At 50.3% G+C, this 26,149-nt stretch overlaps 2 protein-coding genes and 1 long non-coding RNA gene across 8 annotated transcripts in view; 1 reads left to right on the forward strand and 2 right to left on the reverse strand.

Annotated features, from left to right (window-relative positions):
• The window catches only part of MTSS2 (MTSS I-BAR domain containing 2), a 58,355-nt gene extending 55,447 nt beyond the window's left edge, over nucleotides 1-2,908 (reverse strand). For all 6 annotated transcript variants that reach the window (XM_081921120.1, XM_081921117.1, XM_081921116.1 and 3 more), the window contains exon 1: nucleotides 2,435-2,908. In XM_081921120.1, the coding sequence (XP_081777246.1) occupies nucleotides 2,435-2,503 (69 nt within the window). In that variant the 5' untranslated portion in view covers nucleotides 2,504-2,908. The remainder of the gene's footprint in view (nucleotides 1-2,434) is intronic.
• LOC309375909 lies at nucleotides 680-9,925 on the forward strand. The gene is made up of 2 exons (XR_014171042.1): nucleotides 680-2,001; nucleotides 9,134-9,925. It is a non-coding gene; the product is annotated as an uncharacterized lncRNA (long non-coding RNA).
• The window catches only part of VAC14 (VAC14 component of PIKFYVE complex), a 70,591-nt gene continuing 49,002 nt past the window's right edge, over nucleotides 4,561-26,149 (reverse strand). Inside the window, exons 15-19 of the mRNA XM_081921112.1 lie at nucleotides 20,296-20,470; nucleotides 19,612-19,730; nucleotides 17,720-17,799; nucleotides 14,735-14,885; nucleotides 4,561-5,457 (exon numbers count right to left, since the gene is read on the reverse strand). Of these exons, the coding sequence (XP_081777238.1) occupies nucleotides 5,289-5,457; nucleotides 14,735-14,885; nucleotides 17,720-17,799; nucleotides 19,612-19,730; nucleotides 20,296-20,470 (694 nt within the window). The 3' untranslated portion in view covers nucleotides 4,561-5,288. The remainder of the gene's footprint in view (nucleotides 5,458-14,734; nucleotides 14,886-17,719; nucleotides 17,800-19,611; nucleotides 19,731-20,295; nucleotides 20,471-26,149) is intronic.

Here is a 26,149-nt window from a genome sequence, read left to right on the forward strand (position 1 = left end):
AAACTGGGCATTGAATACAGGATCCCAGCAGCCACAGGAGCTTCCATCACCTCCATGAATTATTTACTATTATTTAAAAGATGCAAGATCCAAGCCAGTTCATTTGAAGGGAGTTTACGCTCCCAGGTTTTTGCTGGTGCTTCATTCTGGTAATTACTATGATTATAATTTTAAGTCTGTCTTAGATTATTTGTTGCATTCTATTCTGCATTACGATTTTAATTGTTCCAATGATTACTTTTCAAATGGTCGTCTACTGCCGTGGGAAGTGGCTCCTCCAGGATCTAGCTACCCACAGTTCCTGAAGCACTAGCAGTATCTAACAACACGCCCCCCCCCAACAATCTCTGCGAGGAAAACCCACACATGTGTGAGCACACGCCGCTCCCTCCTCACTTGGTATAGCCAGAAATGGAGGGGGGTTTAAGTGCATATTAAGCAAGTGAGTGACATCTGCAGCACGCTGCATTTTAATGCAAAACTAATTTTGCTGAAGCAGGGCCAGCCTTTGGATGGGTTGCCTTCCTCCCTTCTACTTTGTTGCACCAGTTACAACTCAGGTTAAGTGGGACACACAGCTTTCAGAATTGAGGCCATCTTGAGTCCCCCTTGAGAGAAGAGAAACTGGAAATCAAACTTAGCAGTAGGGGGAAAACTGGCGAGTGGGTGGGATCTGTCCAGCTCCATGATTTGATGCAGCAAGGAGAAACATGGCACTTTGTGCCTGTGCCCAACTTTGACAATGAAATGTGGCTCGGAACAAGGTATCCAGGAAACTGCTTCATGCCTCAGGAGCCAGTGCCAGAACTGGAACCAGAAATAGAACCAGGGGTCTGGCTGGAACAGCTGGTGGGAGTTGTAGTCCAAAACATCTGGAGGGAGCCAGGCTGAGGAAGACTGATCTAGGAGAACCAACCCAAAGCTTCACTCTACCGTGTCTAGCAATCTCCTCCCAAAGGCTTCACCCACTGGATTTTAACAGCCTCCCCACTCGTGGCCAATTTCTGCAGTGGGAATTCAGGTGCATGAGGTTGTCCACAAGGTAATCTGATGCTCAATAAACTCAGCCGCCATCAATTTCAGCTGGCCAGATTTCCCACCTTGTCTGGGATGTGGCTCAAGATGAAGTTCAAGACAAGAGAGACTCTTTCTGTCTTGATAATTCCCCAGATCCTTAGCATGGGGCAGATGCCAGAGCCGCCAGGGCTCACTGGTGAAAAACTGGTTGTTTGAATCCTCAAAGGTTGTTGAGCCTGCTAATTTGATCCTTCCAGGTTAAATTGCCATTCTAATGTTCATTCTCCAAGAGGGTTGGCCACTTTCTCTTGTAAAGCCAGTTAGGTTGCTGATCCTCACAACTCCTGGTTGCAGTCACCCTCCCAGGGCACACATTTTTCTAGGGTGTGTGGATTTCTTCCATGTGGCATTTTCACTTTCCTTACAAGCCATGTAAGAGAAGTAATCTTGACAGGATTGCATAAGAGGTGGTGGTGGAGGTGGTAGAAGAGGCTCCTGCAGGCCAGGCCAAGGGGCAACAACCGCCATGCTGAATCTGGCAAGGCAGTGAGTGCCACTCGCCTCTGCTTTTTGCTCTCCAGGCCCAGCACCAACAACTTCCCCGCCCCCTTCCTCCATCTGCCACTGATCCACTCATTTCTCTCTAAGTCCCCCTCCCGCCCCTTCATTGGTATTTAGATAAATTATCACTATGCAGAGCTTTACGGCGCTTCTACTGCGTAGGAACTAGACTAGACTAGATATAGATAGTAAATGGTGGCGAAAGGGCCCTCTGCCCATGCTCGGAGGTATCGTCTCCGCGACCGTCCAGGCTAGAACTGCTACTATGCTCAGCTCTTTCCGAAATAGCGCCTGGCCATTTTGAAGAAGGAAAACCGTCTGATGGAGGAAGCCGAGCAGCCGGGATGGAGGGAAGCACAAGACAGACGCCGCCGCGCTTGAGGGAGCCTCGGCCACCAGATTTACAGCTTCGGCGCCGAATGAGTTAAGGCGGCAGCAGCTCCGCTCCCCCCCCCCCGCCGCCATCCCAATGGTTTTATCCCCCCCCCCCCCCGAAATCGCTCCTCCTGCAATGACAGCATTGTCTGGGCTGGGGGGCGGCGGCGGCAGGCCAGCCTCGAGACACCCCCCCTCCGCCCGCCGTCGCGCGTGCCCATCCTCGGCGCGCTGCCTCGGGCGTCCGGCGGGCCAGGGAGCCAAGGGCGCGACGGGCTCCCCGGGAAGGGAGGCAGAGGCAAGCCCCCTTGCCTTGCGCGCCCCTCCCCGCCAGGCTTGTTTACGGGTTTCGGCCTCCCGCAGTAGCAGCAGCAGCAACTCCAGCCTCCGCCCCCCGTCCCCGCATCCTCCCCGTTCTGTGCAGACGGGGCGCGGCGGCGGCGGCGCCGGCCGGACCCTTCCTTCTTCCGAAGCGGCTCACCTTCATGTCGTTGACGATGGCTTGGAAGAGGCCGCCCAGCGCCCCGCACTCCTTCTCCGCCGTCTCCATGGCCGAGCGGCGGCAGCCCGTCGAGGGGGGCCAGTCCCGACACAGCCCCGCGAAGGCGAAGGCGGCGTCTCCTCCTCCTCCCTTCTGCCTCGCCGCAGCCTCTCTCTCTGTCTCTCGTGCTCGCTCGCTCGCTCGGCGCGCCTCCCTCGGTCACTTCCCGCCACGGGCGGCCCTCCGCGCTGCCGCAGCCGGGAGCGAAGGCGATGAAGAGGCGCTCCGAGCAGTGGCCATCCTCTGGCCCGGAGCAGCAGCAGCAGCGACGACGACGAGAAGGGCGGCGAGCACCCCGCCGGCCGGGGAGGGGGAGGAAAAGAGCGTCGCCGCGCGCAAAAGGGGAGCCGGGCGGACGCCTCAGAGCGACGGGGCGCAGGAGAAGGCAGCCGGAATCCGAGGGGAAGGAGGGGGGGGGGAGAGGGATCCAGTCACGTGGGCGATGCGGGGAGGGGGCGGGCCGGGAGGAGGGGAAGGGGCCGCCCAAGCTAGGGGCTTTGCAGGGAGAGCAGTGGAGCCGCCGCCGCCGCCGCCGCCACTCGTGGAGAGCCCGCGGGTGACCCACAACTCCGCGCTCCGCCTGGGCAGCTTCGATGCAGCGGCTTCTTCCTCTCGCCCACCGAAGCCTGGAGCTGCCGAGGGGGCCATGGAAGACGCTCCCCTCGCCACTAACAGGAGGCGGCTGGCCCCTTGGGGACAGGAGACACCCCTCCTGTCGGACCCGAGGGGAGTGGGCGGGAGGGAGGCCCGGTGGGTCTCGGCTACACATGGGGGACGGGGTGCAGAGCAGTTGCGTTTTCTAGCTGTTGCCTCGAAGCTCCACGCTGCGTGGACGGGCTGGACTTTCCCCGGCCCCCGTCTGCAAAATGGGAGCAACCTTGCCCAACCTCGCCAGGGGAAGCAGGGTGCCACCACGTCACCCAAGCTTGCCTCCACTGCTTGGCAGCCGCTCTCCAGAACCTCAGACCTGGCTCGACTGCTGCCGGGGATTGAACCTGCGGCATTCTGCCGGCCAAGCAGCAGCCCTCCCGCTGAGCCAAGGCCTTCTTAATTGCAGGGGCTTCTTGGGCCTAAAGCTAGAAACGAGGTCAAGGTCAAAGGCAACCCTGAGCCCAAAGTCCACCTGCAGCATCTCCACGGAGTTACTACTTAGGCCTTGCCTCCACCTAGGTAGTAAGAGATTGCTGGTGGGGAGGTACTGGTATCATTGCATTGCTGCTGCAGCAGCTGCTGCATGATTATCTCTCTAGAAGAGGCTGCCTGTTGCATCACTGCTTGAGGCCCTGCTGTCCTAAGTAGGAGGCACAGCCAGATATGCAAGAGAATCAGCTTCTCAAAAGGCAGGCAGATTTTCCTGTCACAATTAGTAAACCTTTTCAACCAGAAGGCTGCAAAGTGAGGTTCCAGATTTAATGCAGGTACACAGAAGGAACTGCAGAAGCCCCCGCAAGTGAGAGCTTGCAAAGAGAAGTGTGGCTAAAAAGGGAGCTTTGCTTGTGGAAATGACACTCATTGATCCAGGAGAAGCCTTTATTTTTTTTAAAAAAAACTTTATTCATACAGGACACCAAAGGTTAAATAAAATGTCAGGGTTCAGATTACTAGGGCAAAGGACTTCCCCACTCTGTAATGGAAGAAAATGCCATGTCTGTTCACAGAAATGAAAGCAACCAGACCTACTTCTGAGTATAACGTGCAGGATCAGGGAGCACTTTATGCAGAGTGGATAGCAGCAGAAAGAAGGTCCAGCACCTGCTGTGGTACCTTCAGACTGGCACACAGGATAGATTCACCTTCCAACCTGCTTTCCTCCAGCTGTTTTCGACTAGAATTCCCATCAGACCCAAAATCACATCGTCGTGTTGGCTGGGGCTGATAGAGGATCCTTTCCAGCTCTAAAGTTCTATGAACTGTAGTCCAAAACAGCTGGAGGAAAAGGCTGGGTAAGTCTTGGGCAGCAAACTGAGGTTTCAGCAGGCCCCCTTGGCCAAACAGCAGTGCAAACTGGGCAACCCCTTTGATCTTTCTCATGGCAGGGAGGATGTAGCCAAAGGAAGTGAAGTCCATTCTGCCATCAATCATTTTATTTGCCATACCTTTTATTGCAAGGAGTGTTTTACAATAGTACAAATAAATCCAGGCTAGAAATACAGTTGGTCTATAGAGATCTATATATACACATACACACAGGTTAGCTGTAAGCTAAGACTGTGCAGTCCAAACACATAGTTTTTTGGGGGCTGGGTGGGAAGCAGGCAAGGGAGGTGATCCTGCTGGGATTTCATAGCAGTTGACCAACCCACACATGGGGACCAGTGTGCAAGCCCACAGGGTTGCTGAGAGGGGTCAAGGCGCTGTGGATTTGGCAACTGTGTCCCCAAATCAGTGGGGAGGAAGGGCTGCACCAGGGTTTCCCACACACCCTCCCCCCTCTCAGGCTGGAAGTGGGAAGTCCTCCCATTTCTTTTTTCCCCTCTGGCAGTAGCAAAAGCACGGCTACGACCATCAGATGACCATCACAAGGGAAGGCGAGGGCTCTTGCAACACTGCCAGAGAGGAAAAGCACATCCCAAACTACACAGCAGCTTCTTGTTCCACCTCACAAGCAAGTCTTGCCTGGGAGGATCAGAAAAGGCCCCCCAGAACATGTTGGCTCGTCCCCACAGCCAGGTGACATCTCTTCAATGTGTAGCTAGCAGCAATATCCAGCCAAGGTCACTTCTCAACTCCAAGCCATGGAGTTAAGCTACTCCACTGCTTGGCTGCTTCCTCTGTGTCCCTTGGGTTCCGGCCTTCAGAAGACAGTTCTCCGATCCAGGTTCTCGCCCCGGTTGGCTCGCTGGTGCCGGACCTGGAGGTGTTTGCCCTGGACCTTCTCAAAGTGTTGCAGCAACTCTGCGTAGTCTATGGCAGGGGTGGTGACAGAGGTCTTCTTGGAGGTGAGGCTGGCCTTTGGGCCATCCCTGGGGAGAGGGAAGAGAGAGCATCAGGGGGTGGGGACTGTTGCCAACAGCCTTGTGGCCAGAAAGAGGGGCTGGGGACTGGAAGACACATGCACTCTTGAGATAATCACCACTCAGGTGCCCATGGATGCAATAGTAAAAAAGGGCAATGCTGTGACCACCTCTACTCCATCTCCCCGCAATCATATGCAGGTACAGCAGGACCCTTTTGTGCTCAACCAATCCCTTTGAGAAAGGGGAAATGTTCTTGAAGTTGCACAAGACCTCTTGGTATTCTTGCTCACTAGAGACTATCTCTGATAATAGAATCAAATATCACAGAGTTGGAAGGGACCTCAAGTGTCATCTAGCCCAATTCTCTGCAATGCAGGGATCTCAGCTAAAGCATCCATAACATATGGCAATCCATAAGTTTACAAATAACTGAACTGTTGCTTCAGAGAAAATATATCTGATACTGTTTTAATATTCAGGATTCCTCTTCCCAATCTCATAGAAGGGTAAGCTAAAACGCAAATATTAAAACCACAGAAATCCAGCCCAAGTGCAACGAATCTGAGTCAGCCACAAGAGCTTTGCTCCACCTGAAGTTCAACACAGTTGGCCTTCAGAATTGGCAGGCAAGTGGCTGCCCAAGGCGATGCCCCCCACCTCTGACCCCCATTTCCTGAATATGCAGCTTGAGACTGATCTTGATTCTCATGCAGAGACCTCAAGGGCAACGAGGAATAATGCCTGCCAAGCTCTTCAGTGCTCTTGAGCCATCCCCATTTATCTCAAAGTGGTGTCTGCCTGCAACTTCCTTCATTCAAAGCCAATCATGTTCTTGAAAAAGATTGGTTTTCTGAACCAGAAATGTACAAGGGCTGTTTTCAACATGGAGGTCTCCAAGATCCTCCCAACTGACTTGTATTTTGCTTTGTTTTCGTTCACGACATTTGTGGACTGCCCTTCATAATATTTATCTTCATAATATTTATCTCAGGGCAGCATGCTGAGGAACCTCTCCTTGTGCTCTGTAGATTGTTCTGGGGCATGCAATCAGTTCACGTGGCATGAATTAGTTTACTGCAAACCATATACACCCAAAAACTCCCCTGTGGTTGCAGATTACAGGGGAAGATGGAAGCAGACATGTGAGCAGTGTCCTGTCTGCCTTCACTCATCTTCTCACTGAGGAAGCCCTTAAAAGCTACCATTACAACCTAGACAGTTTGAAAAAAGGACCTTGGCTGGATCACCCATCACAGCCTCAAGCAGAGAAATTTGCAGCCAACCAACCGTCCCTCCCTATCAAGAGGGAGGGGAGCAAAGAGGCTTCCCTCCATGGCTCCCCACAGATGCCAGGAATGACATGTACATGCAAGGATGCTGTGTTTCCTCATAGGAAAATTGTGTAGGTCTCACAGCCAAGACAAGATGCCAACTCTGTATCTGACCTGGGCAGTTTGAATCTCGTCCTCTCTGCTTCCTACAAGCTCCCAACATTCATAATGGGGCAAGAAGGGCCCTTTATCCTAGCCTGCCCTTTTGGTGTGACTAATCCAGGGTGTATTTGGAGACAAAGCCCAGTGCCTGAGCTCTGCTCAAACTGCAAAGAATTTTCTGTTTGCGCGCCTCTCCCTTTGGTAAGCGGACAGCCCAGCGGTTGGTGCTCTGTGGCTCAGCACCCTGGAACTGCAAGTGGGATGGGAAGGCAGGCAAGACGGGGGGTGGGTGGGGGGTAGATGCAGGAACAACAACTGGAATCAGCGGCAGCAGCAACAGGGCTGCTTGAGCTGCCAGCCAGATTCCAGGAATGGCAGGTCTTCATCAGGGAGCAATATCGCAAGAAGATCTCCCTCCATTTGCCAGCTCAAAGGCAGCTGTCTTGAGGAAGGCTCATAGCAGAGATACAAGCTAGCACACTCATGTCCACAGCTCTGTTCCCATAGTAGGTTGGCTTAATAGTGGTGAAATCGTTCTAAGTAAGCATGCTTAGGATTGCACTGTAAAGCAAATGGCTGAATCTGTGTTTGGTGACACACCGAACTGAGTGCAGTTGGTGTTTGGTGACAAACACCGAACTGAGTGCAGAATTGAGCCCACTCTGAGCTCACACCCTCCTGCTTTCTCAAAAATTGCAGGGGAATGTGAAACACAGGGCTGATGTAAACCAAAACTGGTAGATGCAGACAGATGCTTCTACAAAGGAGAAGGAAAGGAGGCTGCACCTTCTCAGATATCTCAAATACATTATAGGCTAAAAACCAGCTGTTAGTAGACACCTGTCTCCAATCACCGGCTGATAAGCTGTGATGTCACAGAATGTTCATAAACATTACCAAGTGTCAGAACCTTTGTGAACTGCAGTTGCTAAGAGGAAAGTAGGAGGACAGTTTGACAAAGGCAAACCTCATTTAGGCCCTAAAGGCAAATGTGATGGGATGGAGGAAGCAGGAGGGTTGCATCATACCTTAAAATAGGCAGATACACCTTGCAATGAAGCTCATGTACTTAATTATGCAAAAGACACTGGACTAAATAAGAGTCCTTGTGATGTTATAATACTCTGAAACTCCTTGCATATACAGTGGTACCTCGGGTTAAGTACTTAATTCATTCCGGAGGTCCGTACTTAACCTGAAACTGTTCTTAACCTGAAGCACCACTTTAGCTAATGGGACCTCCTGCTGGCACCGTGCCGCCGGAGCCCAATTTCTGTTCTTATCCTGAAGCAAAGTTCTTAACCTGAAGACTATTTCTAGATTAGTGGAGTGTGTAACCTGAAGCGTATGTACACTGTAATATTGTAACAAAATCTTACACTTATAACAACTATATGCCCCAAGTTTAAAAGTTTCTTTTTTGTAAACCACTCTGAGGTGTTTTGTTTTTTACAATCAAGCAGCACATAAATTCCATGGAATAAATAAATATTTGTGATTAGGCAACTGAACTAAATTATTGGAAATATTAGTGTTTCTATCTAATATTTGGTAAATGATATAACTGGAGAGGGGCAGTCTAATTTTATGCATGTTTGGAAGTGCAGCTGAATTCTATGGCCTGGATTTGCCCAGGACCACAGCCTTCATTTTAGAGAAAGTTTAAGAGAGATTTCTATAGCAAAATGCAATTGGGAAACGAATTGGGGTTTTTCATCAGCTCTCTCCCCCTCCACGGAAGGCAGCCAGCACCTTCCTTGTTCTGGAGCGCTGACTCTAGTCAGTAGGACCACAATGGGCTCCAGATGGGGCCTACTTGTCCCTAGAATTGCTGGGCAAGAGCAGAACCTGGCAAAAATGTGGCATCTCTTGTCTCCAGTCCTTGCTCTACAGCTTGCAGAGGAAAAGAGTTGGGGATACTTTGCTGTAATCTCAAAAGTTGCAAGAGAGTTTAAGAGAAGCGTCGTTGGTCAGTGGCCACCTTCCTGCTCCTCCTGCACAACAGTTCAAAACACTCTGCCCTCTTCCCCGGCTAATCTGTCACTGATCAACCCTTCCTTTACATGAGCCTTTGCCCACCGCCCCCAAAGAAAGCACATGCCTTGAAACAAGCAAACTGGTCAGATTTGCCTAATCTGCTATGATTGCAGGGTGAGGATGCTTTTGATTCAGATCTGGCTTTCTCTCTCTCTCTCTCTCTCTCTCTGTGTGTGTGTGTGCGTGCTGTGCAACACCCATAGCGTATACAGGGCCAGCTCCAAACAAAACAAAACCTGCTGTTAACAGTTATCAACTTCACAAATCCCCACCAGACACTCTCTTTCAACAAGTCAAAAGAGACCTCCAAACTGCTGCTGACCTAAGCTGGTCCAAGAAAGAGAGCACTTCTCCAGTTCTATCCGCCTTTCCCCCTGCATTCAATGGAGCAGCAGCAGCAGCAAATGCCTTGGAAATTCATTTTCCACAAGGAAAGAAGTGAAATGTCATGATGGAAGAGTTTAGTCCTTGGCAACCAGGAGAAGGATGTTGCAAGAAGTGGGAGGTGGAGAGGATGGGGTTCCAAAGGGATGCAAAAACTTGGAGGATGCCAGGCATTGCAACCCATATGGTTGTCGCCAATTGAAACAATTACAATTAAAAGAATAAACATGGATAGGCGGTGGGTGACCTAAAGAGATTTGTTGGACTTTTCGAGGAACAAACCCGGACTGAAACCACTGGAAGAAGTAAGGAGCCAAGTTACCGACTGGCTTCAGTATCACCAATTACATGATATGTTTAAATTAGATAAGAAAAATTGTGGGTTTTTTAAAAAGCTCTCAGTTTGAAAAAAGAGTTATTGACGAACAAGGAAAAATTATTCTCCAAAATGTATACACTGTTATTGGAATGGGAAACAAAAGATGAGCTGATTCAGTAATCAATGACCCACTGGGCAATGGATATAGGATATAATATAGACTTAAACCTCTGGGAGAAACTTTGGGGGAAAACGATCTGAAATTTACTGGATGCTACACATTGAAAGAGAATTATATGAAAATGATCCATAGATGATATTTAACTCCGAGTAGATTAGCTAAGATGTATAAGGCGGAATCGGACTTATGTTGGAAATGCAAAGAAGTAGAAGGAACTTTTTTCCATATGTTGTGGGTATGCAAAAAAGTTAAAGTATATTGGGAAATGATATATAATGAGATGAAAAAGATGTTTAAAACAACTTTTTTAAAAAAGCCAGTGGCAGTGGCGTAGCGTGGGGGGTGCAGGAGGGGCCGGCCGCACCGGGTGCAACATCGGGGGGGGGGGCGCGCTCGCCACCTCCGGAGTCGCCGAAGAGCCTCGGGCGCAGGCTGTAGCAGAGCCCCATGTCTCGCGGAACTGACGAGCTGTGCGCGCGTCCGGGCTGAAGGCGTCCGGCAGGCAGCGGCTCTCAGCGCTCACCGCAGTCCCCGCGCGTCAGGGTCACGGAGGGTGCGCCAGGTAGCCCCGCCGCCGCCGCCGCCGCCGCTGCTGCTGCTGCTGCTGGGCCATGTTGCATTTTCCTCGCCTCTCTGCCCTCCTCCTCCGGGCAAGCGGCGTCGTTTGGGCGGCAGCGCCAGCGGCAACTCGCCTCAGATCACCTGACACGGACCCGCTGCCGCCGCCATGGCTACCTTACCGTAAATACCCCAGCCCAGGCAGTAGCAAGAAGAAGCTGGCAGCGACGGCAGGTTAGGGGTTAGGGGGCGCAAATTACTTGCCTTGCCCCAGGTGCTGACAACCCACGCTATGCCGCTGGCCAGTGGCATTTCTCTTAGAAATTATTCAGACAGAGGTTCCCAGGAGTCAGAAGAACTTATTCATGTACGCAACAACAGCGGCTCGGATCTTGTTAGCCCAAAAATGGAAAGTGAGAAAGGTCCCTAGTAAGGAAGACTGGCAACTTAAGATGATAGAATATGCAGAACTAGCAGGCCTAACAAGTAGAATAAGAGAACAAGAAGAACAGGTATTTAAAGAGGAGTGGATTTTTTTTGTCAAGTATATTGAAAATAATTGTGCACAGTTAAAAATGCTGGCAGTATTAAAGTAATTCAACAATATAACATATTTTGAACTGATGTAAGATAGGAAAATTAAATTAGTTGGATATATTAAAATATGCAGGAATGGTGGACAAGTTAAATGAACCTTGGAAAGCGAGTGAGGGAAGTCAATGAATGTATGGTATAATAAAACATGTTTAATTTGAAATGTAAAATTTGAAAATTTAATAAAAAATATTAATAATAAAAAAGAGAGTCCCCAACCTCCCAAGGGAGTCTCTCTTCCACCATTGAACAGTGCTTACTGTCAGAAAATTCTTCCTTATGTTTAGCTGGAATCTCCTTTCTTGTAACTCGAATCCATTGGTTTGAGTCCTAGCCTCTGGAGCAGGAGAAAACAAGCTTGCTCCATCTTCCATGTGACGGCCCTTTAGATATTTGATGATAGCTATCATATCTCCCCTCTTTTCCAGGCCAAACAAAATAATTCAAATACTGCTTTAGAAGGGAGAGGGGGGTGAAATCACAAAATAGCTGCATTCTGTACTAGCTACAGCAGCTGACCCATCTTCAAGGGCAGCCCCACATGTAGGGCACAGCACTAGTCTAAACAGAAGATTACAGGAGCATAAATATCTCTGGCTAGACTCTTTGTCAGGAGAGGCTGGCACACAAAGCTGGCGAAAGACAAGATGTGCCACTGAGGTCCCTTGTGCTTCTATAGTGGCAGCAGCTAGATCAATAAGCTCCAACAATCTGCACACATGATTCCTCAAGAGGAGTGTGAACCCACCCAGAAGATCTGGAACACCATCTTCAAACAGCCTCTGTCTTGGTGATTCAATTAGGGATTCTAATGACATCAAGTGATTGACTGGTGGGTGGTCACCTTTGCCAACTGGGGATGTGGGGAGATAATGAACTTGCCCTCTGGGTCAAAAAGGTCCCCCTTCCCTCCCCTCTCCCATTCAGTGCAGAACTTTTCTTTCTGCAAAAGGAGAATTTGGGAAGAGATCTGCTACCCGATCCCTGCAATGAAATGGAAAAAACACCAGGGAAGGGTTGGGGGGCAGTAGGAAGGCAAGTTAATGCTGCCCATCTCCAGCTAATTCGGGGAGGGGATGCTTTTCAGCTGCATTTGTTATGAAAGTCACTGCCAATGTTTAATGGAATGTAGGTCACAGTTAATCAGATGTTCAGTCTGTCTGACAGCTCCGAATATTCAGCAGTCATGGGAGAAAAACAGCATAGAAAATACACAGAAGAGAACAGCTCACACGCGAAGTGACCCTCCAGGACCCCCAAGCCTGGGGGTGGAATGGGGCTGTGTCACAGTGACACCAATCTGGGGCAGGAACTGACATTAAAGAAATGGGGGAGGGGCAGACATCTCCCCACCCCCACCCCATACCCTGGTAAAATCCACACAGCAACTCTCACTTTCCCTGTTACTTAAATGGATTGCTATTTTCCTACAAGTCTCCCCTACACACAACTGACAAGGAAGGCCCTCGTGGTTATTTACTGGCTAAAGAAGACTGACCACCCCTCACTCTCATCTTTGCCCCAGTGCCAGAGCTCCTTCCTTCCACCCCACCCTTTCTTGGCCAGCTCAGGAGACTCTGACATAAGGGCCTTCCAGGAGGTGAGAGCCTTTCCTGCTGCAGCCTTCATAGAGCTGGGGGTGGGGGAAGGGCCCCAACAGGTGTCACTACTCTTGGCCCAAAGCCCACACAAAGAGGGTCCGTGACCTGCATTCACAACAGCCGCACAGCAGCAACTTGCCCATGAAACAGAGCAGATTTTTAAGATATGAAGAGGGGAGTAGATGTGCAGCCCCTCCTGGAGCCATTTCCAGAACATACCATTTCCAGGTGGTATTGCTGGACTCCCAACTCCCATCATTCCTGGCTATGTGATGCCACGCTGGCTGTTGGGGCTGATGGGATTTGGAGTCCAACACCTGGCTCCCTGGTTTAGGCAATTATTTTTTTTAAATGGATCTTTGGACATGGACTCCATTCCCTAGTGCATGCACTGGGCCTCTTTGAAAAACAGCAGCCCAAAAAGCTGCTGCCCTTATGTGCAAGAATCCCGGCAAAGAGAAAGCTCTCCTGAAAGGGAAGGAGCCTTCCAAATGCAGCTGCTGTACCCGAAGGGAAGAGGAGAAAAGGGGAGGAGACAGCTGGTGGCTCACCCTGCTTTGCCCTGCCGGACAACAGCCTCAACAGCAGGCACACTGCGCCTGGAGAAGGAGGAGGAGGAGGAGGAGGAGGAGGAAAGAGCTGGCTTCTTGCTGCCTGTGGTTCATGCAGGATCCCCAAGGAGACCTAAACAAGCTCCCCTGGCATGCTGATGGGAACGGGCTCCTTCCAATCTCCTCCATGGCTCTGCTTGTTTCCATGGCAATACCACAAGGGAAAGTTTCCATCCCAGATGCCAAATGCCTGTGGATGAGGCACAGCCCTCCGAGGCTGACCAAATATAGACAAAACTCAAAAAGTGCTTCACTGTGCAGGGCAAGGAGGATGGACCTGAAGGCCTCCCCCTCTCACAAAACAGCTCCAGGAACAGCTCTCGGCACACCCTTGGGGGCCTTGCCTGCTGAGAGTTGCAGCCCCCCACCCAACTCAAAGACTACAGCCCCTGGAGCAGAAGAGCCACAGAAGAAAACTGGATGGTTCAGATCGCTGCTCCCTTATAGCCTCTCTGCCATGGGGGAAAGAGAGGCAAGAGGCCAGTCACCACCACCACACAGAGGGACTCTGCATGAAGTCTGAAGGGCAACAGATGTGGGCCTCAGCTGGACCTGAAGGTGACAAGCTCAAGGGGCAGGAAAGGCCAGCAGGGGAGCTTCAACTTAAGGCAGAGCCCAGGCTAGAAAACCCATGCAAATTATGTTTGCCTGGGGGTGGGGTGAGGCATGGCTGGCTGGCAGGATCTGGGCCATGCACAGGGATCCTTCCCCTTCCCGCTGTGCTGAAGTCAGAGCTGGGCACTGTCGGCACACACAGGAATGCCCAGTAGTGGTGCCAGGCCAGGCGGAGGCTCCATCATTGCTGTTGAAAGCGAACTACTGTTCCTTCTCTTACTCCAGTCAGCTTACATGAGTCACGGGGCCAACAGACACTCCTTCTGCTAACAAACAGAAATTGTCATGGGAAGTGCTGTCTGCTCAAAACACAGGCCCTGACTGAGTGCATCCACACAACCAAGTCCACAAGCGGATCTGCACCTAATGATCAGCTGACCCCACCATCAACGAGCACCATCAACCAACCAGAACTCCAGTCTTCTACAACCAGCACTTGGCAGATGCAGAGAGCTCTGAAAGTCCTGCCAAAGCCACCATGAGGTGTACTAGAAGGAAAGGAAGGCCAATGTGATGGCGGAGAACTAGCAAGTGGGGCCAGCTCCTGACCCAACATAAAGCTCTGGGCTTAATGCAGTAGCTGCATAGGAGAGAGGGTGAGGGGTGTAGACAGACATGGCTTCTCTCCTCATGGTACCACAACAAGGCAGCCTGCTGGATAAGTCCACACCTTCCTGCCTTGTGTACTGGGCAGAAGAATCATAGCATTATTATTTTTCTTGTCTTAGTGTTATTATCTTGAAAATGTGCACCCTGCCCTTAGTGCCAACAACAAATAGCATTTTATACGTGCTCTCCTGTGCCCAGGGAGTCCTCCCCACTCCTTCGTGGCTGGACGGTCCTGCAGCAAGACAGCCTCTGCAGAAGCCCTGCCTCTTTGTAGGGCAGGCGGCAAAGGCAGTGGAGCAAGTTGCTCTGAAGGATGCCCCAGAGAGGCGTTGGCGACTTACGCTGTTTGCAGGAGTTCTGGGTTGGGCACGCACTGTAGGCGGTGGGAGAGGAGCTGGAAGGCATTGCTCTGGGGCAGGAGCATCAGAAGCCCGTACAGAGCCTTGATGAGGTAAGGGTTGTTCTTCACGTCCAGCAGCTGTAAGCGGAGATCTGCAAGCAAAGAAGGGAAGGGTAAGCAGGGCTGTGAAAGCTGCTGACCTTTGTCCAAAGAGGGGGAAGGAGGGAGGGAGGGAGAGGCAGGGTGCACAGAACCTCTGAGTCCTTCTCTTCCATCCATCTTCTTGCCTTTTGTATGCATGCATGCAGCTGCATGCCATCACACCATTTGTGTCTCCCTGGTGGAAAGTGGGGAGCTTTCTGCCATGGAAAGCACAGAGATGCTGCCATCCACTCAGCAAATAGACCCAGAAATAGGAGAGGGATACTGAAATGGCAATGAATCTCGGAGGGTCATGGGGCTGGAGTCACAGTGGGACTGCCTTTGTGCAAGAAGGAGTGTTGTGTGCATGCATGCCTCTTTGGCAGCATAGGCAAAGGGATTTGAGGAGTTTAACACCTGCTCTATGGGGTATTATAGGAACAGGAAAGCCAGCTGATGGAGAAAGATTTGCCATTGAAGCAGCAGGTTCAGGAGACAGTGTGAGGCCCGGGCAGGGATGTGAGCCCAAGGGCTGACTCAGAAGGTCACACGACAGCCTGATCAATGGCTCAATAGTCTGCATGGGAACAAGCTTCTTGGCTTCCTTTCCCCACATCAACTGGCACTGTTACCTTGGGACTACCAAGCCGAGTTCTGGTCAACAGGAAAAACAACCAAATGCTATCTTGCCAGAAAGGGGGGAAGGGGACATTAAAGTTCTGAGTAGCAGAACTCACGAAGGAGGTTGACAAGGGAGGAGGAGATCAGAGGAGAGGCTTGAAAGCTGGAGAAGGCAACACAGTCAAGGACAGGCTGGACATATGTTTAGGTTGAGCCTCCTGAAAGGCTCACCTCACAGTAGCCAAGTGTATCCATAGCAAAAAAGTCACAGGGTGTGAAGGGTTTAAAGGACATGGAGGTGGTTATTCTAGCAGGACAATGCAAAGGCCTTTTGAGCTGCCAAGGGAAGCTGTGGTGTCATCTTCCTTGAAGGCAGCTGGAGGGTGGAAGTGGACAGGGAGATCTTTTTCTTCCTCTCCCATAATGCTAGAACTGATCCAATGAGGGAGATTCAGGAGAGGCAAAGAAAAGTTCTTCTTCACCAAGTGTACAGTTAAACTATGGAATCTGTTCCACATGATGTTGTGAAGGCCACCAACTTGGATGGCTTTAAAAGATTGGACAAATTCACAGAGGAGGATAGCGCCATCAATGGCCCCGAGCCACAATGGCTGCTTACTAGCTCCAGAATCAGAAGCAGCCTGCTTTTGAATACCAGTTGCTGGGAATCACATGGAAAGAGTGCAGCTGTGGACTTTCCACTGAAGCAACTTGATGGCTGCTGTGAGAACAGAATGCTGGACTAGATGGGCCTCCTTTGGCCTGATCCAGCTGCAGAGCTCTTCTTATGAGGGGCAGCAGACAGGAGAGGCTTTATTTGGAATAGGGGACCTTGGTGTAGACCAGGGTGCTGCTCCAGATTGCCTTGCAGGTCCCCTCCAGAGTGAGATAGTTGCCTTGCAACAGCCCAGTTGGGCAGGCATGGGTGGGAGACAGCAGTGCCCCACCCCCAGTGAAGATCCCAGCAATTCAAAAGAACGAGGGGGGCTTCTGCATGGAACAGAAGCTCCTTGCAACCATCGCTGCAAGTGGCTCCCGTGTTGACATCCACTACACTGGTGGCTACTGCAGCTGCATGGAAAGGAAGACTCTGGAGGGCATGGTACAAGGTCAAATGGTTCAGCAGGAGTGGGAGAAAGCGTTGTTTCTGCTGCTGAGGCTCTCTCTTTTGTAGCAACAAGTAGCTCAGAAGCACATTCCTAAGTGGAACTTGCCCCCTGGGTTTCCACACCCACCCTCCAATGCAAAGGTCAAAGCCTGGAATTAAAAAGGGTCTTTTTTGTGGGGGACTATAGGCCACCTGGTAGCCCAACCCCTTGCCTGCTCAATGCAGGAGATTGAGAGCTGGAGCCTCCATCCCCAGCAGATCAAAGAGGGATTTGTCCAGCCCCTGAGAACATAAGAAGAGCCTGTTGGATCAGGGAAATGGCCTGTCTAGTTCAGCATCCTGTTCTCACCATGGCCACCCAGACGCCTATAGGAAAACTGCAAGCAGGACCTGAGCACAAGAGCACTCTCCTCTCCTGTGGTTCCCAGCAAACCAATATTCAGAAGCATGACAGCCTCCAGCTGTGGAAGGCAGAGTGTGGCCATCGTGGCTAGTAGCCTTTGCTTGAAGGAAGACAGCTAAGGAGGGCCTCCACCCCACCCTGCAATCGCCTTGTCCAACAGCTCTTCCCAGCAAGCCTCTTAATGTTCAGCTAACAGCTACCCACCTATTACTTAAGCCCATGTGAACAAGTCTCTGTCCTCTCTAGGGCAGCAGCAGCAGCGAAGAAGGCTCTTCACTTCTCTTATGCAGGGGGCCCTCGGGGACTTGAAATATGTTATCCTTTTCTTCTCCAGAGCAGACCCACGCAGTTCCTCCCACCTTCCCCCCTGGGGCTGGTTTTTCATCCCCCGTTTCCCTTGGTCTCCCCTGAGCAAATGCAGTTTGTGTCCCTAACCTACATTCTGCTTCCTATCCACTGCAATGCTGCTGCTGCTGCTTTTGGATGGCCCTAATGGGCACATGAGCCAGAAGGTCTCACAGCAAAGAGGCTCATAACTTCTGCTCTATTTATTTGGGCCACGTCGCCAGTTGCAATGAGGGAGTGGGGGAGGAGAGGGGCCTCGGGTACGTGTGTCAGTGCTAATGCACCACAAAGTGCAAAGCCCCCCAAACCTTCCTGCCAATGCGAGCGCACACACACACACACTTCTGCGAGAGTGAAAGAGAGCTTACATGTAAAAATCGGACACTCGATCAACTGGACCAGCTTGTCAACCTCAATCAGGAAATCCACTGTGACCTCCAGGTCACCACTGAGCACGGCTGTTAAGGAGCCTAATCTGCCCATGCTGGCAGGGGTTGATGGGATTTGTAGTCCAAAACATCTGGAAGGCACTAGGCACTAGGGTGAGGGGTGGGCAGATGCCACACAGCCTAACACCACGCTGCTCTACAAAGCCAAAGACCAGAGAGAGGATGAACAAGCTTCTTCTCTTAAGCTCCTGGCTTTGAAGATGGCATGATGAAGGCGCTTGCAAAACACCACTGCCTTTTTTGATGGGGCTCGTGCAGAGACACAGAGAGACCTTCCTGGAAGAAAACCCCCCCACACACACACACACTCTTGCCTACCCGCAGGCCACTTTTCCAATGCTAAGCACAAAATGTGGATTATTCTGCCAGATCTGACTGTTCCCGCCTTCTCAACATGGAAACATGAGCTAAAAACAGAGAAGCTGTTTAATCCTCATTGTTGGAAAAAAAATCCTGGGAACGGACAGTTTCTGCTACGCAGGCCCATGTTCAAAATTTTTGTGGCAGAAGCAGGTCAGTGGTAACAGCAAAAATCTAAATGTACACAGTCTAGTGTAGCCTTCGCCAACCTGGTGCTGTCTGGGGAGCTGATGGGAGTTGCAGTCCAAAATGTCTGGAGCGTCCTAGGTTGGCGAAGGCTGCTCTAGCGGATTAAAAGTTACTGGTGGTGATAAACTTAGTAAGATTAAAATTATTGTAATTTTAATAGACTCCAAGTGCTCTTAAAAGAGAATCTGAACTTGTGTGTACCTAAGAGATTGGTCATGCACATACAGCCTGTAGTACTCTGTTTATGCCCAATAATATAATTTTTAGAAGTCTGAAGATGAGTTCGCCATGAATTTTAAAACATGGTTCAAAGCACATAGGAGAGACTTCAGACAAAAAGCAGCCCCATGTAACGGGGTCTGGCGGTTTGCACCCCTAGCACCCCCCAGCAGCATTAGGCATGAAACTGGCCTTAGCTGAGAACTGTGCAAATGCTACAAATAGGCTCTTCTCAAACCTCCCCTTTTCCTGGAAGTCCTAACCAGCAAGTTGTGCCATGTGCTCAGTGGTCAATGCTCTTCATGGCTGGGAGCTTTAGGTTTCTCTCGGTGTTACTGCAATCTATTGTAAGCTGCTTTGAGGATCAATCCAAGGCAGGATATAAATCTCCAAAATAATATCCTACTGCAGCTAAGCCAAAGGATGTGTAATTGAAACGATGCTCTGCTGTCTCTTCTGCCCCCATTCGCCCTCTGCTTTCCTCTGTTTCTGCACTATGCCCATTTTAAGATGACCAAGTGGATCTCACATAATTTAGTGCAATGTTTCTCAAACTGGGGTCCCCAGCTGTTGTTGGACTACAACTCCAGTCACCCCCAGCTAGCAGGACAAGTGGTCAGGGATGATGGGAGTTGCAGTCCAACAACAGCTGAGGACCCCAGTTTGAGAAACATTGCACTAAATTATGTGAGATCCGTCTGGTGAGGGAGAGAGGCAGGGAGCACATCCAGTCCTGTACATCATCCAACATCTCCCAACATCCTTACGACTTTTGAGCTCTTTTATCCGAGAGACTTTTCCAGCCATAGGAGCTGTTCTGGTCTCTGCTGCTATCATGATGTGCAATGGTGAATCTCAGAAAATGAGGATCCCTTCCGCAATGTAAAGGACCTTGGGGCTGACCACTTCTAACTGGCAGCCCGAGTTCACTGCCGTATTTTATGGGCCAAGGGGCGGCAACTTCCGAGGCCTGCTTAGACTCCACAGTGCAGACAGCCGCTGTCTCATGCTACCTTCCCTCCCTCCCCATGCTAGAAGGATACAACTTCTGGATGAGGTCATAGGCATGCTTGTAGTTCTGAGTGAGGAAGCAGAGGGAGACGGTGGTCACTGGGTTGTGGCACCAGGAACGGTACAGGCAGCAGAACAGGTTGCGGCTCTCCTGGGGAGACAAAAAAATAAGAGGAGTTGACTTGCACCTCCACACACCACTCCCAAGTCCGCTCTTGAGAACCAAAGGCAACTCCAGCAAAACAGAGCGCCAAAAACTAGGTAGCAAGGTGGGACGAGGGGTCACCTCCTGCAACAACGCAGAGCCAGATGTCCTGGTGGCAGGGCTTCAGCACTGCCAAGCACAGCAGGACCACCATGTGTGCCACTTATGGTAGATAATCCGGCATTCACAGCCTGCTCCCCCGCCCCCGGGGGCTTTGTTAAATTTATGTTTTCTGTCCTGCTGGTAGCAGAAAACAGCTGAAAATTGCATATGGCCAGCTGATGCCAGGAAGGAAAGGAAGGGGAAAAGCGGATCCTCTTCTCATGTTCTGATTTCACTGTGAGAGACAGTGGCGACAACCAACTTGGACAGCTATAAAAAACAGGGTGTGTGGGTGTGTTGATGGCCGCCTGAGATCCAGCATGCAGTGCTCAAGTCACTTCAAGGGTGGGTGGAGAAAGAGGCTGCACAGACCAGCAGTCACAGACACATCTTCTCAGGTGCAACATACCGCTGTCTTCAGATCCTTGAGTTGGTTCCTCAGCTGGAAGAGCTCCGAAGAAGTCAGGAGGATGGTGTTGAGGGTGTGGACCATCGTCGAGGCAAACTTGAGGTCTTCCTCCCGCAGCAGGATGTCAGCCATCGAGTGAAAGATGTTCTCCGCATTCAGGAGAAGACAGAGTTGCCTGCATGGCACCAAAAAATGGAGATTAGGAGTTGACCAACAAAGGGGGTTGCTGTGAATCTGGGGTGGGTGGGTGGGATACTACCACCACAATCCCCAAATATCAAAGAGAATAATATTGGGCGAGAATCTAGGATGCAACAAGTGCCTGGCCCCATCCTCTGCACCAAGCCTTTACAAAGGTGTTCTCCTTCCTATCAGCATTGTCACCATTTCCCCCAGTAGGCCAAGACTGAACTTGCCCCTTAGGGAAGGAGCCCCATCGCTCCTTCTAACAGAGAACTCAGCTGGTGAGTGCCAATGGGGTTTTAGCAAACAGGGTCACTGAGGAACAAAGGAGGAATTAAAATGCTCTGGGGAATATCCCTAGGTCTTGCAAAGGTATAGCACATATTATGAAGGAAAAAACACTTAGGGGAGAAGAGAAAGAACAACCCCCAACAGCCCACCAATGATGTAAGCCCACTCAGAGGCCATGGAATACTAGGTTGCCTGTTGGAAAGGGGAAACCAGAATGGAAGAGAGAAAAAATGAGTATCCTAGGAGAGCAGTGCTCCATATTGCAGCTTTTTTTTTACAGGCCCCATTCACACACACACACATAGCAGCAGCAACAGCTGCCTCACCTAGTTTCTCTTCCTTCCAACTCGCTCTCTGGGACACACCAGGCAGCGCCCCCACCCTCACCCCAGACCAATCTGTTCTGGATTAACACAAGCAATTTCAAGCTTTCCAGACAGAGTGGAGGGCTGAGGTCAAACCCTTGTTCTTTCACAAATGACCTTGAGTTCAAAGCAAGTGTAAGGTAGGAAAATGCAAACAAACAAACAAACAAATCTTGCATGTGGCATTATCTTCATCCTTCGTTTCCCTTCTATCAATTTTTTTTATTTGAATAAATATTTATTCCCCATGATTCCAGTAAAGGCTCCCTGTGGTGGCAGGAATGATATATCTGGAAGGTGTGCTAGGTGATTGCAAAGTTATTTGTGCAGGGAGGGAGATGCCCCTGCTTTCACAGCAGAAAGCCAGCAGAGGTTCACCTGTGTTGCACCCTGTCGCCAATTCCCAAGGATGTGCTGGTGGTTCTGATTTACCAATATATCTGCTCAGAGCCCACCCAGCCCCAGCCTTGCTGACCCTTTCTGGAGCTTTTTCGCAGGGACTCAGCGAGTCGCAGCAGGAATGCTCTGCTTAACCTCTCCAGGAACCCCCAAGGTCTTCTGCACTGGAAACCGAGCGCCAGATTTCCCTCCGTGTTTGTTTTGATTCTATGGGCTCCCTCTTTCTCCCTGCCAAGCCTGCGGTGGTGGCACTGTAGGGTTTGCCTGAGGACGCCTGACACAAAGCCCAGTGCTAATGCCGCTACCGCTGCTGCCTCCTTTAACAAGCTTGGCTTCACAGCTCTGTGCATTCAAAGGACATGGGAAACGGCAACCCGAGTTACCCCAGGCGAGGGAGACTTGATCAATTTTCTCTTTCAGCCCTTCTAAAGGCTCTAAGCTCTGGTTTTGATCTATTTCCAGCACAGAATAATAATTCATTTCAAGGCCTCTGCTCAAGTCCAAGAATAGTCATTCAATCAGTCCCAAACAGAAACTCTGGAGAAATCACCCCGCTCCCCTAGTGCATTGACACTCATTAAGATTTCCTTGTCAAAGACCATTTAAATTGCAGAGACATGCTTTGAAAAAGTAGGCCTCCAACTCTGGGATACAGCTCCAGAGACTTGGGAAGGGAGCCAACTCAAAGGGGCTTTGCTTCTCCAAGCTCATCCCTAAGCAAGGCTTCGCCCCCTCCCAGGCCCCCATCGCCATCAGAGGGTTCCACTCCACTAGCAGCAGCTTGCAAGAGTCTTGTTGTCAGCTGCTTCCTTGGGAGGCAGGGGCGGGATTCTCAGAATCAGCACCCAATGGGCTCTTACTGCAGGAACAGCTTCAAGTCTGAAGGAGGGTGATTCAGCAAGAGATTGTAGAACACAAGCACCAAGGTTTGCATATGCAGCTCCAGAGAGACTTGGAGAGAAATGCGAGCAGGTGTTGATGGGGCTCCGAGTCCTATCGAGACCAACACCCAGCAAACATGATTAGGGCATGTTCTTGAGATTGGGAAAACTATTCCCTAGGATATGAAGATACGGTATTTGCTCAGATGTTTAAGTCACCCAAAGCTGCAGTGTTCTGCTTGTGTCGCAGTGGCAAGTGTGCACAGGCCAAAACAAGATCCATGGCTCACGTATGTATCTCCTCCCTCCCATCAAAGGGATGGAATGCATAGGCTGGACTCTGAGCATGAAGCACAAAAACCTTACCCAGGGATGACCATGCGTTCTGGAATGGAATGGAGAGGCAATTCTTACCTGAACTCCATTTTATTATATATTTCTCAGCTCATTTTTCAGATAAAGATGGGTCTCTGAAAACAAAGACCCTGCTCTCAGGCTTACAAACTAAAAACTCAGGGCACCTGAGTGTGGGTGGAGGGAAAAGCATGAGAAAGATCAGACTGATACTGGCCAGAACTAAGTGGTGACTTGTAAGCCAGGCCAGGCTGGTGGTGCCCTCCTCATCCTGTGCCCACCCGCTCATGGTTGTTATTCCTGTGGCCAGTTCAGAGGCCAGCCTCCCTTCTTCTCATGTTCACTAGGCAATTCTATTAGCAACTGTGAGGTCAAAAACAGCATTGCTGCAAATCAGTCCAGAATTTGCTGACATTGTGTTGTTCTGAGAAGGTACACCATTCTGTTTCTCCTTTTCATTGGCTTCCCTGAGAAGTTGCCGTGGGCCGAAACAGGGCAAACCAACTCCACCCAGGAGAGAAACTGTAGGAAGGGGGGCACTCTACTAAGCATGGGAGTTAGGGGCAAGGAGGAGGGCTGCCTGGGGTCCAGATGAACAGTTGGGATAAATGCTCTTTGATTTAGCTGTGCCTCTAGGCAGCCTTGGTGGCTGGATGTGGCTTTGCAAATGTGCTCTTTCCTATTTTTCTCTGTTTTATGCATCCTCTGGCAACTTCTTCTTTGGACTCTAATGCATTGTGTGCAGGGCTGTCTTTGAAGAATATCTGGAAACTTCAGCTCTCAACGGATGCCAGCTGGAAGAAGCCCATCACCCTGACACTGATGGACTTGCTCTAACTATTAAAGCCCTAAAGGTTCCAACTTCAGGTTTATTCAGGGATCAGATCCTCCTATACGTTAACAGCTCACCAGACAAAAGTCCTGCTCTCTGAGTACCCACCAAGGCCTTCTGGATCAAGAAGTGCCCACTCAGCACGCTTCCCTATTCTGTGGAATTCACTACCTAGAACGTGCTTTTTGTATGGCAAGCTGATTTGCATTTTTGATCTGCGCTTCTGATATGCTACTGACTGGATCTGGAGCACCCGTGGACTTGTTTTTATTTCATTTTTGTTGTGCATAACTTGAGGGCCCCATTAGGATTAGTCTGGCAACATATAAATCTGAACAATAAAGCTGCTCCTTGTGAACACCACTTTAGAACGAAAGTGCAAATTCCTGACACTTCTTTGCTCCCTACTCCACACAGAGCCAGATGTGAGGATCTCCCCTTTCCTCTACAGAGAGGATTGAAAGGCCTCTGCAGGTCCATAACAAGCTGTTCTTCGCTCCTGCACCGACCAAAGACTTTGCCATCAAATAATCAGAAGTGGCATCTGTAAATACTGCCTGAGGGCACCCGACACTCTCCTGAAGGAAAACACAGCCGCCCCATCTTCCCCGCTAACAGGAAGGGGGCTCAAAATAGCAGCGCTGTCAACCTGCTGGTGAGACCAGGCATATGTTTAATGGCAATCAAATCAGGGAGCACATCTATCTCCAACAGAGCAGAAGGAAGGGGGTAGCAGCTTTCTGATGGCCCTGCCTGCTTTGCCGGCATGCTGATTGTTAACAACCTATGCTGAAGATTCTTGATCTCAGCAGGAGATGCCACCTGATTAATTTTTAAGAGGCCCAGCAGAGGACAGGGTCACAAACCTCATCCACAGTCTCGACCTGGGCAATCCTAACACGTTGCATCTACTGTATTGACCAAACTGGGCAAGGGGTGGCAATAAAGCCAGAAATTCTGTGAGGAAGATGTGCCACTCCAAAATGCAGCCCCAACTTGCCATCTGCAAAGTGCAGACTCACCCACTTTGAAAATGACAGCCAGGCCCAGTAATTTTAACGGGATTCTACACACTTTTTCTATCACAAGACAATCTATTAGGATTCACAGACCTTTCCCATACTTCTGAGGAGACATTCCAAGTCTCTGCAAGAAGGCTAAGGGGTCAGGAGGTAGATATATCCATGGCTTAAAACCATCATGCCAGTGACTGGAGTCTCTGAACAAAATAAACAGTATGTGGATTCTGATGCTGGACTTGGATTCAAGAAAATCATGTTGGTGGGGAGGAATATTTACTTTATGGTAAATCCTGCTGCTCTAGGAGCCTAGAGGACAGTCTTTGTATCTGAGACAGCATCACGTTCTGGTTGGGTGTGGTCTTCCAACCTGACCAAGAGAAGGAGAGCTCCCTTCGCTCCCAGAATGAAAAGGAGGGAACTCTGACCTGGCTTGTGTGACTTTTATCCACAGGGTTCCTTAAAAAACTGCTCTGTGTTTTGCAGATCAAGAGTGAAGATCAATACTATAAAAAGCAGACACAGTCTGGAAAGTTTTCTAGAAAAAGCAGCAGCAGCCAGGAAGAAAGAGATGTATGAAGGAAGAGAGTGAGGGAAGAGACCACCAGTGACTGCCTGCCCCCAAACACACACACTTTACAGCAGCAAGCAGAGAGAGAGAGAGAGAGAGAGAGAGAGAGAGAGAGAGAGAGAGAGAGACACGTCTGGCTCCCTTGACCAAAAAGGAGGAAGGAGGAGCCATTTTCCAGAAATAGAAGCCCTGACATCTCACTGGCTCATGCCTGACTCCTCACATGCAGGAGCCCAAAAGGAAACGGCTAGCTACTAGCAGGCCTGCTTTCGATTAGCCTGGCAAGGTAGCTTGGGTTTTCTTTTCATTTTGTTTCTTTGTGGCCTGGGGAAATCTGAAAAAGAGCTTGCATGAAAGGAATGTCACACAGACGGCACACCAGCGGCTGCTGCAGCCATATCGATGATGCCCTTTTCGGCTACTTCCTGGGCTTCATTTCAGATTCTGGTTCTCAAGTAGGTGGGTGAAGACAACAAGAACAAAGCCAGGCCCACCCAGATGCCCCTTCTTGCCAAGGCCACTGCTCAAAGCACAACACTAAGGAAGGGCGACAACTCAAGGCCCCCTCATCCAGGTGAAAAGAAAGGAGGAAAAGGGAGAGGAAGAGAAGGAGGGAAAGGCCTCTTCCATTCTCTCATTCTCCCCACCCCCTCACCAAGTAGCTTTTTGACATGTCAGTTCTGGAGAAGAGGTTGAAAAGGCCCTGATGGCAACAGCAAACTGCGCTCCCTGGTGAGCGAATGATACCAGATTGAATGCAAAGATTCTACACACTGAGACACAACAGGCAATTCTTTCCATGCCGCACACCCACCCCGTCACATATGCTTCACAGTGATGACACTCAGCGTTTTGAGGCTCTTTAGATACTACCCTGAAGCAACAGTCATGCTGCATCTGGGTTTGGGGCAGAGAGAGGGGGGAAGGCAACTAAGACGACTTATTATGTGTTCTTGTTT

This window comes from Podarcis melisellensis, assembly GCF_964234715.1.
Source record: "Podarcis melisellensis genome assembly, chromosome: 8".
In the NCBI taxonomy this organism is placed as follows: Eukaryota; Metazoa; Chordata; class Lepidosauria; order Squamata; family Lacertidae; genus Podarcis; species Podarcis melisellensis.